This window comes from Zingiber officinale, chromosome 1A, assembly GCF_018446385.1.
Source record: "Zingiber officinale cultivar Zhangliang chromosome 1A, Zo_v1.1, whole genome shotgun sequence".
NCBI lineage: Eukaryota > Viridiplantae > Streptophyta > Magnoliopsida > Zingiberales > Zingiberaceae > Zingiber > Zingiber officinale.
This window is the reverse complement of record NC_055987.1, coordinates 133,777,000-133,791,293: the sequence shown is the minus strand read 5'-3', so window position 1 is coordinate 133,791,293 and position 14,294 is coordinate 133,777,000. Positions and strand designations below refer to the sequence as shown.

The window sequence follows — 14,294 nt, the reverse complement described above, 5'->3', positions numbered from 1 at the left end:
TTTAGGTTATTTGTAAGGATTAATTTACATTTGAGTTAAACTTAGGTTTTTCAATTAGTCAATTAGATATACATTTCAAAGATTGGTTCCCAGTCAGTGGTGAGACACTAGGCCTTCTTGGGTATGGGAACATCCACCACTTTCTAGACAGAGCCGCTCAAAGAAATTACATATTTAATTTTCTTTTTGAAACCCCTAGGTTTAACTAACAAGTGTAAATTACGCCTAGGTCCTTAATCTATCCTGAATCTAAACATGCATCTTACAAAATTAAATAAACAAGCATCAATCAGTTCTATCTATTTGTAAAGATGGTCTTTCTATTGACTCCCCCTGGATCATAGCCTTGATATGGTCTATCGAGGTAATGGATCTGATCCTTGGGGACCCAATATTGTCCAAGTCCAACTTGATTAACCAAGTTTGACTTGGGGACCCATGCTTGAACTATGTTTCGATTATTTTTATTTACTAAAGACATATATGATTTATATTTTCTTTTATTTTTAAATCCAAGTCCGGATTTGTTGAAAACGGCTCGCTATTTTCCAAGAATCAGATCCAAATTCTTAGAACCCAAGGTGAACCATTCAAACGTATCCTTGAGTTCTTTAATTTGAGTTTTTAAATTGGAATTTTCCTCCTCAAGTTGTTAGACTTGAGTTGAATTTCCAGTTTGAATTGGCTCAGTTAAAGAACTCGAGTCAGTCGCTTCCTTAAGGGATGTTACATCTTTTTGGAGTGACTTGACCTGAACATTGGATTTAGCCAATTTTTTAAGCAAGTATGGAACTAAGTTTTCCGAATTATCTAAATTAATATTAGACATTAAAGCGCTTACAGTGAGTTTGGGCCCTTTGGAAACGGATGTGGATCCGTGGCTTGGCTCGGACTCAGTTTCAGACTCGCTCTCCGTTTCGGATTCGAATTCGGTTTCAGTTTCGACGATGTTTGCTTGCATTGGTAATGCGAGAAAGCTCTTCGGTTCTTCTTCATCCATCTCGGATTCGTCTGACGACTCGGACCAGGTTGCCTTCAACGCCTTCTTTCTTCGTTGCTTCCAATTCGGACAGTCCGGCTTGTAGTGCCCCTTCTGGTTACAGCCGTAGCAAGTGACTCTAGTCTTGTCTTTTGTGATTGTCTGAGTCACCCTTTTTGCCTTGCATATTCTCCGTAAGAGCTTTATCAGTTCGAAAGTTATTTCGTCTTCGTCCTCTGTGTCCGATTCATCTTTGGATTCGAGTTTGGTTTTCCATCTTGATGTCGGTTCGCGCGTTCTGCTAGTACCTACAACCAAAGCTATATCCTTTTCGACCGAGCGTGCATTAATCTGCTCATGCAATTCGAATTCAGAAAACATTTCGTCTAATTTAATAAAAGAAAGATCCTTGGAAACCTTGTAAGCATCTACAATGGATGCCCACAAGGTATTCCTTGGAAAGATGTTTAAAGCATACCTTATAACGTCTCTGTTCTCCACCCTTTAGTCGATCGCATGAAGTCTGTTGAGTAGATCCTGGATGCATGCATGGAGTTGGCTGGCCATCTCACCTTCCTGCATTTTAATATTGTATAACTTATTTAAAATTAGGTCGTGCTTACTTACTTTAGCATCGGAGGTCCCCTCGTGCAGTTCGATCATTTTGTTCCACAGCTCTTTTGCACTTGAGAATTGTCCGACTCTGTTCAGTTCTTCTTTTATCAACTCACATTGTAACATACAGGTTGCTTTGGCATCAGCTTCCACTTTCTTCATGATGCTGGTGTCCCAGTTGGTGCAGGAAACTAGTTCTCCGGTGCCGTCGCATGGAAGCTCGAGACCGGTCTAGATGATGATCCACATCTCGACTTGTGTCTTGAGGTGGTATTCCATCTGGTTCTTCCAATAGGCAAAGTCCTCGCCGGAGAAAAGAGACGGGCGAACAATGCTAAAGCCTTCTTGGAGGGCCATTAAATACTTGCACACAAAGAGGAGAAAAGAAATGTACCAGGACTTGATCCTGGATTAGCAGTGTGGTATGAAAATAATAAGAAAAAAACGAACTCGAGTGGTGTTGCACCAACTTCGAGAAAAAAAAATACGATTATGAAAAAAAATTGATCCGAATTTAGCAAGTATACTAATTCTGATCGACTCCGAAAAATTGAAAATACCACAAAAAATTTGCTTGACTGGTGGTTGCACCAAATCGAAGCGACCCCGCTCTGATACCAATTGTTGGATCGAAAGCGCTAGAGGGGGGGTGAATAGCGCTCGTGGCTATTTCGTTCGATTCGTAAAACTCGTTTAGAATAAACGCAGCGGAAAGTAAAAACAAACACACAGACACGAAGGATTTACTTCGTTCGGAGCCTGTGGCGACTCCTATTCGAAGGCCCGCGATCCTTGATCGCTTTCCGTGGTCAACAACTATAATTTCGAAGAATGTTACAAATTAAGAACAATTTGCTAAATAAAGAACTACAATACCAATGACATAATTTAAGGTAATCGAAGTGTCGGGTCGAATGGAAGCTTTCTCGGGATGTCTCGTTAGCAGCCGATTGTAGCATGAACACTTGGAGTTGATTTGTTGAGGCTACTGTTTGAGAAGTTCTTTTATAAGGTGCTCAAGGCTCCTTGAAGTCTATCTAAGGCGCCTCCATGCTGGCCGAGTCACCCGCGTGGATCAGAACCGAACTGGTCGTGCTTTATCCCTTCACGGCGCCTTCATCCTCCCATAAGGCGCCTCCAACTGGGCGTCCAAGGCGCCTCCATGCACACCAGAGGCGCCTTCAGCGGGTCTGCATAGCCACGTCACATTAGCACCCGAGGCGCCTCCAAGCTAAGGCGCCTCCAACTGGGCGTCCAAGGCGCCTCCATGCACACCAGAGGCGCCTTCAGCGGGTCTGCATAGCCACGTCACATTAGCACCCGAGGCGCCTCCAAAGCTTGGAGGCGCCTCGGTACTGTTCATCCGAGGCATATGTTTGTACTTTGGTCCCTGCAAGATATGTTAATCACAAAGCTACCCTGCAACACAAAATTAGCACATATACAATATGATAAATGATATAATCGATAGTCATCGGACTATCCGGGTTTGACTTTGGATTTTTCACCGGAAACCCTAGGTCGACTCGACGCCTACTGTTTCCTCTACGGGGAACGCGTCCTCACATACTCCACTCAGGAGATTTACCTGTTGCCAGTACGATCCTCCAGATCGACTGGATTTTTGCTCAGCGTCCGATGCTTCCGGTCTTCATGTTGGATGTCCGGTCCTCGACCCACCCAGACTTCTACCCGGTTCACAACATCAGGATTTTAACCTAGGGTTACCGTCCCCTAGGATTTTTGCCTGAAGCTCCGACTCGCCAAGACTTTCCGCATAGGGTTACCACCCCTTATGACCTAGGGTTACCGCTCCCTAGGGTTTTTCACTTGCCTAACCGCAGTTAGGACTTTCCTGAAACACTCAATTAAACTGTTAGACAATAATTAAACTTAACTTTGAATTCCTTTGCCATTATCAAAACTAAAGTTCGATCGTCGGATGCTTCCAGACCATTGATTTTGCTGATTGTTATCTTTACAATGAATTCATGCATAATTATGATGATTGGAAAACAGAACCTTCAAAAGGCCATAGATTCAGCAAAAGATGGATTTAACTTTGAGGTTTCTCTTCTTGTTGATAAAAATCTTCTTATCATTTCAATTAACCTTTTCCTTCCATAATCCTTGTTATTCACCTCCAGGTTCGGTGGCATCCATTTTTTCTCAACCCTGATGCACCCAAAGAAGGAATTAACAAGACAGACTTCTATAAACAGAAGTTTGGAGCTTCACAGTATGAGGCGATGATGTCTAGGATGACAAAGGTCCTTTTGTAGTTATGTTTTGAATTTTAGTCTAATATCTGACTGATCAAAAACATCTTGAGGCATAATATATGTTTTGTTTTGCAGATATTTAATAGCCTTGGATTTGAGTATGATACCTCTGGGTTAACGTAAGTGAACAACATATAAGACCTTGTAATTGAGCGTAAAGAATGTTAACACATTCATGGGTGATTCAGGGGAAGTACACTGGATAGTCACAGACTTATAACATTTTTTGCAAGCCAAGGTTATGATAAACAAAATGCTCTTGTAGAGGAGTTGTTCCTCAACTACTTCTGTCAAGGAAAGTACATTGGAGATCGGTAAGAATTCTTCTGAGTTATTGGAAAATAGTCATATTTTCTTTAGTTTTTTTTTCATATGCATATAGAAATCTAATAAATCTAGTCAACAAGAGTTATAAGCTGCTGCATTCCTATGATTGATGACTTTGTTGTCATTGAATTTGCATCTTAAAACAAGCTTAATTAGGAATAATTATCATGGAGTTGCTTAAACATGAACTGAGGTAGATACGCCGGCCTTAATTTCACCAAGCTTTACTTTGCGGCACCAATGGTGTTGAGCTAACTGAGATGAAAATAATTCCATAGAGCTATGACTCCTTTATAGATATTCCTATTAGGTTTCATACACAAATGAGTATGATCAAAAGTAATTCATGTGCTACATTCGTTCCAGTCTTCTGCATTACGGGTACAAAATAATAGTGAAGTTCCAACATAGTTTGAAATAGTTTTATACTGATTGCTCGTTTTGCACAGATTTTGGAATGAAATTGTAGTGTTTCTTACCATTGAGATGAGTGTGGATATTTCTCCCTCTAGTACAAACACTTATTACTTTTCCAAATTTCTAACCATGCTAGTTGTACTGCTAGAAGAAATATACGATTACACTGATCGGTTCGAATTCATCCTGTCAAATTTTCATGCCTTTGTTAGAAATTTGGCTTGAAGGGGAGCCTTGACACAATGGTAAAGTTGTTGCCATGTGACCAAAAGGTCACGGGTTCGAATTCTGGAAAAATCTTGAAATAAATACAGGAAAGTTCTATTGGATGCTGCTGAGAAGGTTGGCATAGAAGGAGCTTCAGAATTGCTCCACGACCCAACAAAAGGGATAGAGGAGGTTGTTACTTGTTATTACAAAAACAAAAAACAAAATTCTTCAATCTTTTCAAAATTCTTGTTTCTAACTACTTCAAAGAGTTTTATTTGCTTTTATCTTCGTTTTCTGCCATTGAAAGGTCAATGAAGAGCTTGAAAAGTATTCTTCTCGCATCAATGGAGTTCCCCACTTTGTGGTGATTTGTTTTATCCTAGTGCCTTATTTCCTTTACAATATTTTAGACCGTCTCTTTCCAATTGATATTCTTTTTCTATCAGATTAATGAAAAATACAAGATCAGCGGTGGACAGCCTCCTGAGGTGTTCCTGCGAGCATTTCAAGCAGCTGCAGATGATGGTTCCCGACAATGATTTTTTTATTTTGCTAAATAAAATAATGGTTAAGCATGCATTTCACTAGAAAATGTTTACCTGTTTTAATAATCCTTCATGATGAACTCTCAACTTTTCCAAATCAGGAAACTATATTTTGTTATCGATTGTTTGTATCATGCTCTCACATTGTTGTCCAGGGCTCCAGAAAAGGTCCATCAAGATTGTGATTTGAACCTTAAGATTTTATAATAGCACCGTTCAATAGGTAAATGAGATTTGAACTTAATTAGGAACTTATCAGTCTACCATTCAATCTTATTCTTTACTTTTAAGTAAGATTTGAGGCCTAACTTTGATTGAATGGACTATGTTTACATTCCTATAAACATTAAAATTTGGTATTTGTTGCAAGTAAATAATCTAGGGAAAAGTTGTGTTCACATGAGATCAGTTTACTTGAACAAGCTGAGTCTCTTTATTAATGAATATGGTATATTAAGTTTATGAACCTATACCGGCTTCTCGATTTATCTATGATTGATAAAACTTTTTTTTTTGTAAAACCGGATAGATCATTAAAAAAAAATACAAAAGTACGATGCTAATCTGGGAACATGGAGAGATACACCTCAATTTCGATATTTAATCTGAATATATTTAAAAGTCGCCCGTTAGGAGGATAAAAATAATACATAATTCACATATATTTTTAATTGTAATTTAATATTGATAATTTTAATGAGTAAAAAATATCGTATATAGTATTTATGGGACTTATTTTTTTTAGGTTGTTACGCCAGCCCAATTTCGATAAACGGGATCCATTGGCAGAATGTAGTGAGTGATCAGGTGTGCCTAAAATAGATGGTCATGATTTTTTGGGATTCGCCGCCTTTGATGTATAATTTTTGAATCCCTCCGAATTGGACTGAAAGGAAAGGAGAAGAAAGAATAATAATAATAATAAAATATATACAAATCCCCATCGACCCTCTACCCTCAACCCTAGGTTTTATCCTTTTTCCTCTTCTTCCGTCGCCGCACTGCTCTTTTCCCGCCGCAACCTCTTCTCCCGCGATCCCTCCACCCTCAACTCTGACCCTCAACCCTAAAGCTAGGTTTTATCCTTTTTCCTCTTCTTCCGCCTTTCCCGCTGCAACCTCTTCTCCCGCGATCCCTCCACCCTCAGCCCTAAACTAGGTTTTATCCTTTTTCCTCTTCTTCCGCCGCCGCACTGCTCTTTTCCCGCGGCAACCTCTTCTCCCGCGATCCCTCCACCCTCAACCCTAAAGCTAGGTTTTATCCTTTTTCCTCTTCTTCCGCCGCCGCACTGCTCTTTTCCCCCCGCAACCTTTTCTCCCGCGATCCCTCCACTCACAGCCAACGTTCAGCCACAGCAGCTCCAGCCATCGAACGTGGTCCGACGTTCCTAGGTCAGAATAGCTCCACGTTCGGGTATATGTTAACTTCTACAAATCGATCATGCGTGTATCATCAACAACATTCCATTTGTTTGCTCTCCGCTCTGGTGTTCCTGATATTGAAAGTTGCCATTTTTTAAAATCTGTTGTTTTATTTTGCATATTTGGTTGATTGCGTTAGACTTTGTAAAGTTAAAATTTTCTGCCGTGTTGAATCTATTTCCTGGTTGGGTTGGTTGTCAAGTCTTCATTTGGTAGATGAAATGTTTAGCAATAGTTAGATGGAGAACCGACAGAATTAAAAATTGCCTGTTGCGATCAAAGGAATTAACATAGATTCTATCATCAGAGCTATGAATCAGGAACACTAGAGCGGGGAGCAAAAAAAACGGAATGTTGTTGATGATACACGCATGATTGATCTGTAGAAGTTAGCACATACCCGAACGTGGAGCTCTTTCGACCTAGGAACGTCGGACACGTTTGATGGCTGGAGCTGTTGTGGCTCAACGTTACTCGACGGCTGGGTGGCTACGATCACTCGATCGAGGAACGCCAGTCTAAGTTGCTGGAGAAGATGTTGAGGACGGTTGGAGCAACGATCGCGGGAGAAGAGGTTATCGGGAAAAGAGCAGTGCGGCGGAAGAGAGAAAGAGGAAAAAGGATAAAACCTAGCTTTAGGGATTAGGGCAGAGGGTCGATGGAGTAATGTTCAGCCACAACAGCTCCAGCCACTACTAGAAATTTAACCTATTACGACATTTTCTTCATGACATTTAATTTAAAATCATCAGATCCCTGTCCTAACGCTAAATATTTATGTAATTTTTTCCCCTCATTTAAGAAGAAAATGACATAAATATTTTCCACAGGATAATATTCTTCAGTCAATACTATCACTTTTTTTCTAGATAAAAAAAATTTTGTAAGGAAAGACTTTTTTTTTTTTTGAAAAAATGTGGCATCACTTAAAATTTTGATACGTCAACATACCTCATAATTACCATTTCATAGAAGGAAAACCAACATATCTCATAATTACACTAAGGAACTTCCAATCCTATTGTCACGCTAAAATATTTATGTCATTTTCCCTGCCCTAACGCTTAACCCATTCCCTCATCACACGCCGATTTTTCTTCTCTGTTCTCGCTCGCCGCTCCCCCGCCCTAAGCCCCGCTCCGATCCTCTCCTTTCTCTTCCCTTAGCTTCTCTCGTCATCGCTGCTTTTCTCCTTGCTCCTCCCTAATCTGCTCTCATCGGCGCTCCTCTCCCTTTCTCCTCCCTCTGCTCTCGTTCGTTGCCGCTCCTCTCCCTAATCTGCTGTCACTGTCGCTGGGATCTTCACCCACGCTCACGCATACCTGTGCCGCCGCCGGCCTCCACCACGATTCCTCCACAGCACTGCCTACACGCTGTGATTCTGCCTTTCTCCTCCCAAACTCATTCTTGTCGTCGCTGCTCCCTAATCTGCGGATCTCACCGTGATTTGTAATTTGCTTTTTTAATGTTGTGGATTGGAAGTTTGTTATTGTATATTCTCCTAACTAATTTCTTGCTAATTTCTTGTTTTTTTTAGGTTGTAGATTGGAAGAATTTAATAGTCACCTTGCTCCTTTCTACATAATCGAATCAAACAGGTATATATAATAATAGTTTTAAGTTTCAGTTCTTATCTAACAAGCTTCACTTGTATATGTGTTTGGTCTTTTTTCTTTGAATTTTGATGGATATGTTTCTTTCTTATGTAATTTCTTATGTAACGTGTTCAATCTTAGTGAGTGTTATGAGATCTAGGGATTCTTTAGTTTACTCCACTTGGCTAATGATGTGCTATGACCTTGCTCATCACCTAAAGGTACTTCATTAGCAAATTCACCCTTATATCTTGTGCTTTGCACAAAACATAACTAGCTTAAAGACATCCTTTGAAAGGTTCTACAATAGAGCCATGGAGTGGTTGTATCGCTTGTAGTTGTAATCGAATTTAGTTGCTTTGCACAAGAAGCGTACAAATGTTTGATCTTGTGAGACTTTTAGAGATTCTTAATTTCTTGAACTTGGTCACCTCTACATCTCATGTTTATTCTCAATATAACATAGAGGTCTTGGTTCTATGAAATTACCTTATTATTATGGCTGAATTGGAGACTTTTACTAAGTTAGTTTTCTACTCATCCTATCGTCAAAACTTACAAAATCATGGGAGTTGATTCCTCAACAGGTGAGAAATCTGTTGTTTTATTATGGCTGAGTTGGAGACTTTTACTAAGCTAGCCATTGAACGTGGTCTGACGTTCCTAGGTCGGAAGAGCTCCATGTTCGGGTATCTGCTAACTTCTATAGATCGATTATGCGTGTATCATCAACAACATTCCGTTTTTTTGCTCCCCGCTCTGGTGTTCCTGATATTGAAAGTTGTCATTTTTTAAAATCTGTTGTTTTATTTTGCATGTTTGGTTGATTGCATTAGACTTTGTAAAGTTAAAATTTTCTGCCGTGTTGAATCTATTTCCTGGTTTGGGTTGGTTGTCAAGTCTTCATTTACTTGTTTGGTAGATGAAATGTTTAGCAAGAGTTGGATGGAGAACTGACAGAATTAAAAATTGCCTGTTGCGATCAAAGGAATTAACACAGATTCTATCATCAGAGCTATGAATCACCATGGACAACAAAATGAATGCGACTTCAGTGTCAACTAACTATTGGATGTTTCTGTCGGTTTTAATTCTTCCTGCAAAAGTTATTTAGCGACTTGCAGCGAAGCATTAAGTAATAAATAACAAGCATTCAATAGTTAGTTGACACTGAAGTCAATTTCCTTAAGTTAATGATTAATTAACAATGTGTGATTTTTACTAGTGAAAAATACCATAAAAAAGTATCTACTCTTAATTATTTAATTTTTTCACAAGTAAAAGGGATGCTAGCTAGTTGATATACCTTAATTTTGATGAACTATGACTTTCTCTAAAACTCTAATATCTTGTTTAATATACTGACATATATGCATAGTGACAGATCTGGTTAAATTTAAATTGTATTTCTGATAACTCATCATTTTGTTGTATGAGATATAAATACTTAGCTATTATGGTAGCTTTCTATGATGTGTTTTCTCCTATTATAACATTCATTTTTTCATTGTAGGGAGGATAATGGTAGGCCTTTCTCTAGGAGAGAAACAATTCATACATGGTGGGATTGCTCAGGACCTCCGCACGGACGGTCGAAAAAGACTCCATTACCGACCCATCTCAATCGAGACAGGAGTCATTCCTCAGGTTAAATGCAGATTTTTATTTGATTTAATTTTGTTGTTGTTCTAGTAGTTATTGTCTCTCCCCTTCTGTTTTGTAAGGAGTTCTACTTCATAAGCATTTCTCTGCTCCTGTTGTTTTTTAGGCGAATGGGTCTGCACGAGTTAGATTGGGAGCAACAGATGTTATTGTTAGCATTAAGGTATATTATTGATATCTGGGTTTCTCTCCAGTAACAATATCTGAGGCGAGGATACCAGGGTCCCTTATGTCATAACCATGGAGTAAAGCCTTCTAGTTTTTGCATTGGTTGGTTTTTGTGAATTTTTACATGATATTGGGTTATTTAGGCAGAATTGGGGAAGCCAAGCTCTCTACAACCGGATAAAGGAAAAGTTGCTATTTTTGTTGACTGCAGTCCGACAGCAGCACCAATGTTTGAGGTTAGTAGGTCAGTTTTATATTGTCATGGTGTTCCTCGTGCGGATTAACTTTCTGGGATATCTTTTTCTGTAATGGAAAAACTAATGCACTTTATCAATATATTAGAATGAGATCTTATTGGACTTTTTAAATGTTGTTTTGCTTCATAGTTTTCATTCTTTATGATGTTTGTGAATGTATATGCAATGGAAACAATGAAGGCTCCTAAAAATGTAAATGTGATCATTGAATTTAGTCACTTAAAAAAATATGGTAGGGATGAAATCGGGCTGGAGCGTGATATCGTATGAGGGTGTGATCATCTTCCTTATCCCCATATCTCGATGATATCAAAGCAAAATAGGACATCGCAACATAATAATTAATAATTGTTAAATGTAAGAAAATGTGAAAAATATCCTTCTCCTTGAAGATTAGGTTTCAACTCAGCATCGTTCACTGCTCCAGGAGATTTCAAAATTTTCCCTATATGTTCTCTATATTGTCGAGTGAATGGGTTGGGTTCAGTTAAGTCCCTACATACATCAAGTTGCCATCCCTACAGGTACAATGACTTATTTGTTGAGTATCGAGAAAAGAAGCAAAAGAATCAGCTGGCTTTTGTCAAATTCGTACCTAAACAGACAAAATTGGAACTATTACTGAGAATGGGGATGAGAAGCAAAAATATATGACTATGTGGAACCTTGATGAATGATGTACATAATTCTTCAGACAAAGGTCTATAGAACAGATAGACTATCGGTTTATGCTTTTAATAGTCCTACTACAATGGCCAAAATTGAAGACGATGCCTTTTTTTTTTTTTTTTTTGCTGCTTTAATTTTTAAATTTGCCTTGCATGAAGTATCTGTAGCTATCAGGGAAATGGAAGATGGTCCTGGTAGTAAATTTTTGGTACAAATTGATTTATTTTGCAATTCTAATTGAAATTTATTTATTTTAAAACTATGACAGGGAAGGGGAGGTGAAGAACTGTCTTCAGAACTCTCAGTTGCTCTTCAGAGATGTTTACTAGGTGGTAAGAGCGGAGCAGGTATGTTTCTAGTATCCGTTGGTTATTGATATCAGTAATTCTGATTGCTTCTAACTAGTTGAAAATCCATTAATTGCCTAACTTAGAGTGAGTCATTGTTTTCTCTGTATTACGGAGAAAGACAGCTTTCATTCTGCATAATGCATGTCACTTGGTCTTGTGCATATTAACTTTATAGGCAAATTTTTGAATCCTTCCAAATGGCATTTTCAATAATAACAATCCTACTTTGGATCCATAATTGGTGATTTGTCTTTATACCTGTTTAACATCAGCTGCGGTAAAAATGATTCATGTTTATCTACATCATGTATTCTTCACTAAAAACATGGGCAAAACCAAGTATGGCCAGCAGTTCTTTCTTGTTTTTTTTATTACCAAGTGCTGAAATCCCAAGTTTTCATTGTTTGAATTCACTTTCTATGCATCATGGCCAATAAAATCCATTCCACTTTAATTTTGCAGCATATGCCAATACTTTCATATGTTTTTTCACTTAATCTTATGTTAGTCTTCTTTCGTTTTGCTTCTAACTCGAAGAATTTAATTGGAAATCATGTGTACTAGATTACACATTATTCAAGGAACAGGACCATTATCCAAGCATGCCTCATGGACATTTATGCTTTTCCCACCATTTAGTTGTCATGCAAATTTTCTGATTTTTTCCTGACCAACTTGCTGTGTCTAAATTCTCATTTAGCAGTCAATCAACTTCCTTTTAGACTACAAACTTTTCTCTGCATACAATTCTTTCTCCTTGTTGTAGGGGCTGGAATCGATCCCTCGTCCCTTGTCATTGTCGAGGGTAAGGTGTGCTGGGATTTGTACATTGATGGCCTAGTTGTCAGTTCAGATGGAAATCTACTTGATGCATTAGGCGCTGCAATCAAGGTAATCAATCTTAGTACTAGAGTCAGCAATTCCTGATTTCCTTAATCCTAGCATCTTATCCAGTGCTCATTAAAGTTTCTACCTTTTTTGTAGTCTCCAGATTGTATGAGTTCTAGATCAATATCAAATATAATGCACTTTTACTTGCTTTCTTCTGTGTCTAGTTATTTTCTGATTGATAATGGTCATTGATCATACTCCCTTCTGTGAAAGATGCCAAAATTTGAGAATGACAGCCCATTTCTCTTAGTGTGCTAGTTGGATGGAACTTTTTTTTTTTTTTTTGTATTCTCAGTCTCATCAAAATGAGTTGAGTCAAGCACTCTTTAAGACGTCATGAATAAAACCTCCCGTCCTTGTTTAATATAAAGCTTCACGTTGTCGTGTGTTTAGTCACACAGTGCTGCCTGCTATTTGATATTAGAAACTCTTTAAGACATCATGAATAAAACCTCCCGTCCTTGTTTAATATAAAGCTTCACGTTGTCGTGTGTTGAGTCACACCAGTGCTGCCTGCTATTTGATATTAGAAACTCTTTAAGACATCATGAATAAAACCTCCCGTCCTAGTTTAATATAAAGGCTTCACATCGAGTGCTGCCTACTATTTGATATTGGAAAGAATTTCGGTCGCAATGATGCAAATTAGATCTTTATTGTATGTAATGTTGCAAAGTTATTGTCACTCCTTTGAATCCTTTTAGCCATCTATTCATCATCATATATTGTTGTTGTTCCAGGTAGCTTTAAGTAATACAGGCATCCCAAAGGTCACTGTTATTCTTGGACCTTCACCAAATGACCAACCAGATGTTGATCTCAGCGATGAAGAGTTCTTGCAGTTTGACACTACTGGAGTCCCTGTTATAGTTACCCTGACTAAGGTAATCGAAATAACTGTCATACTCTACGTTCAAGTTTGCACCTATCCCCTTGCCTGGTTGGAAAGGGGCATTGGTTGCTTGCAAGCTATTACAACTGATGTGTTATCAGGTCGGTCGCCACTACATTGCTGATGCGACTTTGGAAGAGGAGTCTCAAATGAGCTCCGCTATGTCTGTCTCCTTGAATAGGCATGGACATATATGTGGACTGACGAAGCGAGGCGCTGCTGGCTTGGACCCAAGTGTTGTTCTTGACATGATTTCAGTAGCACAGCATGTAGGCGAGCAACTGATGTCTATGCTCGATTCAGAGATCGCCGCTGCAGAGGCAGCAGCAGCCCAGGAACAATGATCTGTCTGCATCCTCCAAAGTTTCCTCCCAATCTGCAGGAGATCGAATGTTCGACTCATTTCTTTTAGTAATTGCTGTTAGCTTTACGTTTGAATGTTGTGGAGCAATTTTTATCATCTAAACAGAACTTTAGTAATGTAGTGCTTAGATTAAAGTAGAAATCTTATTAATGAGATATAATGACAGGAGGATCAAAGTCAAATAGGCATTTTTGGCATTTTAAAGTGTCTATTGAAGATATTTTTTTATTTTACTGAAACTATATTTTAAAATTTATATATTATATAGATTGGTAGGCTTCCACTATTATATTTATTGTTCATTATTGCACCAAAAACAGAAGAACTAGGATAAGAATTTTTTTTCAGGAGTTTCGTGCACTGACGGAACTATTTTTTTATTGTATCAATCGTTCATGCACTAATGACAAATTAAACTAAATTAGGTGCCAGTAAACATGTCACCTTCCTATCGTCAAGATAGACTTCTACATTAAAAATGGATTTAATTAAACAAATTGTTTCACAAGATTCCTTTCTACTATACCTTCCTTTTCAAATTAGACTTCTGCATTAAAGATGTGTTTAATGCATTAAAATCCTTTCTAGAATTTTTAAAATTTTTATTATTTAAATTTATTTGATGTAATCGAATAAAGTTGAAAGTGGTA

General features: G+C 38.3%; 2 protein-coding genes across 4 annotated transcripts; both read left to right on the top strand.

Moving 5' to 3' along the window:
* The first annotated feature begins 3,583 nt into the window (after positions 1–3,583).
* Positions 3,584–5,415, top strand: LOC122034163. Its single transcript, XM_042593290.1, has 7 exons — positions 3,584–3,661; positions 3,742–3,864; positions 3,952–3,995; positions 4,065–4,190; positions 4,935–5,019; positions 5,138–5,194; positions 5,277–5,415. Exons 1-7 carry the CDS (start codon positions 3,596–3,598, stop codon positions 5,367–5,369), a joined length of 594 nt encoding a protein of 197 aa, XP_042449224.1. The 5' UTR covers positions 3,584–3,595; the 3' UTR covers positions 5,370–5,415.
* A 920-nt stretch (positions 5,416–6,335) lies between these two features.
* LOC122034141 (exosome complex component RRP42-like) lies at positions 6,336–13,841 on the top strand. Of its 3 annotated transcripts, none has more exons than XM_042593281.1 (9): positions 6,336–6,766; positions 8,334–8,394; positions 9,905–10,038; positions 10,160–10,216; positions 10,365–10,457; positions 11,416–11,494; positions 12,264–12,388; positions 13,129–13,272; positions 13,382–13,841. In XM_042593281.1, exons 3-9 carry the CDS (start codon positions 9,913–9,915, stop codon positions 13,622–13,624), a joined length of 867 nt encoding a protein of 288 aa, XP_042449215.1. In that variant the 5' UTR covers positions 6,336–6,766; positions 8,334–8,394; positions 9,905–9,912; the 3' UTR covers positions 13,625–13,841. The 3 variants fall into 3 exon arrangements, with proteins under 3 accessions (XP_042449215.1, XP_042449207.1, XP_042449201.1); XM_042593273.1 differs by having other exon boundaries at positions 6,336–6,788; XM_042593267.1 differs by lacking the exon at positions 6,336–6,766 and adding an exon at positions 6,845–8,245.
* Positions 13,842–14,294: the final 453 nt, after the last annotated feature.

Excerpts from the sequence above, each read along its gene's own strand:
- LOC122034141 (XM_042593281.1), top strand. The coding sequence starts at position 9,913 with ATGGTAGGCCTTTCTCTAGGAGAGAAACAATTCATACATGGTGGGATT. Across the intron at positions 10,217-10,364 it reads ATGTTATTGTTAGCATTAAG|GCAGAATTGGGGAAGCCAAG; the intron begins GTATATTATTGA and ends TGGGTTATTTAG. Across the intron at positions 11,495-12,263 it reads AGGTGGTAAGAGCGGAGCAG|GGGCTGGAATCGATCCCTCG; the intron begins GTATGTTTCTAG and ends TCCTTGTTGTAG.
- LOC122034163 (XM_042593290.1), top strand. The coding sequence starts at position 3,596 with ATGATGATTGGAAAACAGAACCTTCAAAAGGCCATAGATTCAGCAAAA. Across the intron at positions 3,865-3,951 it reads TGATGTCTAGGATGACAAAG|ATATTTAATAGCCTTGGATT; the intron begins GTCCTTTTGTAG and ends TTTGTTTTGCAG. Across the intron at positions 3,996-4,064 it reads TATGATACCTCTGGGTTAAC|GGGAAGTACACTGGATAGTC; the intron begins GTAAGTGAACAA and ends TGGGTGATTCAG.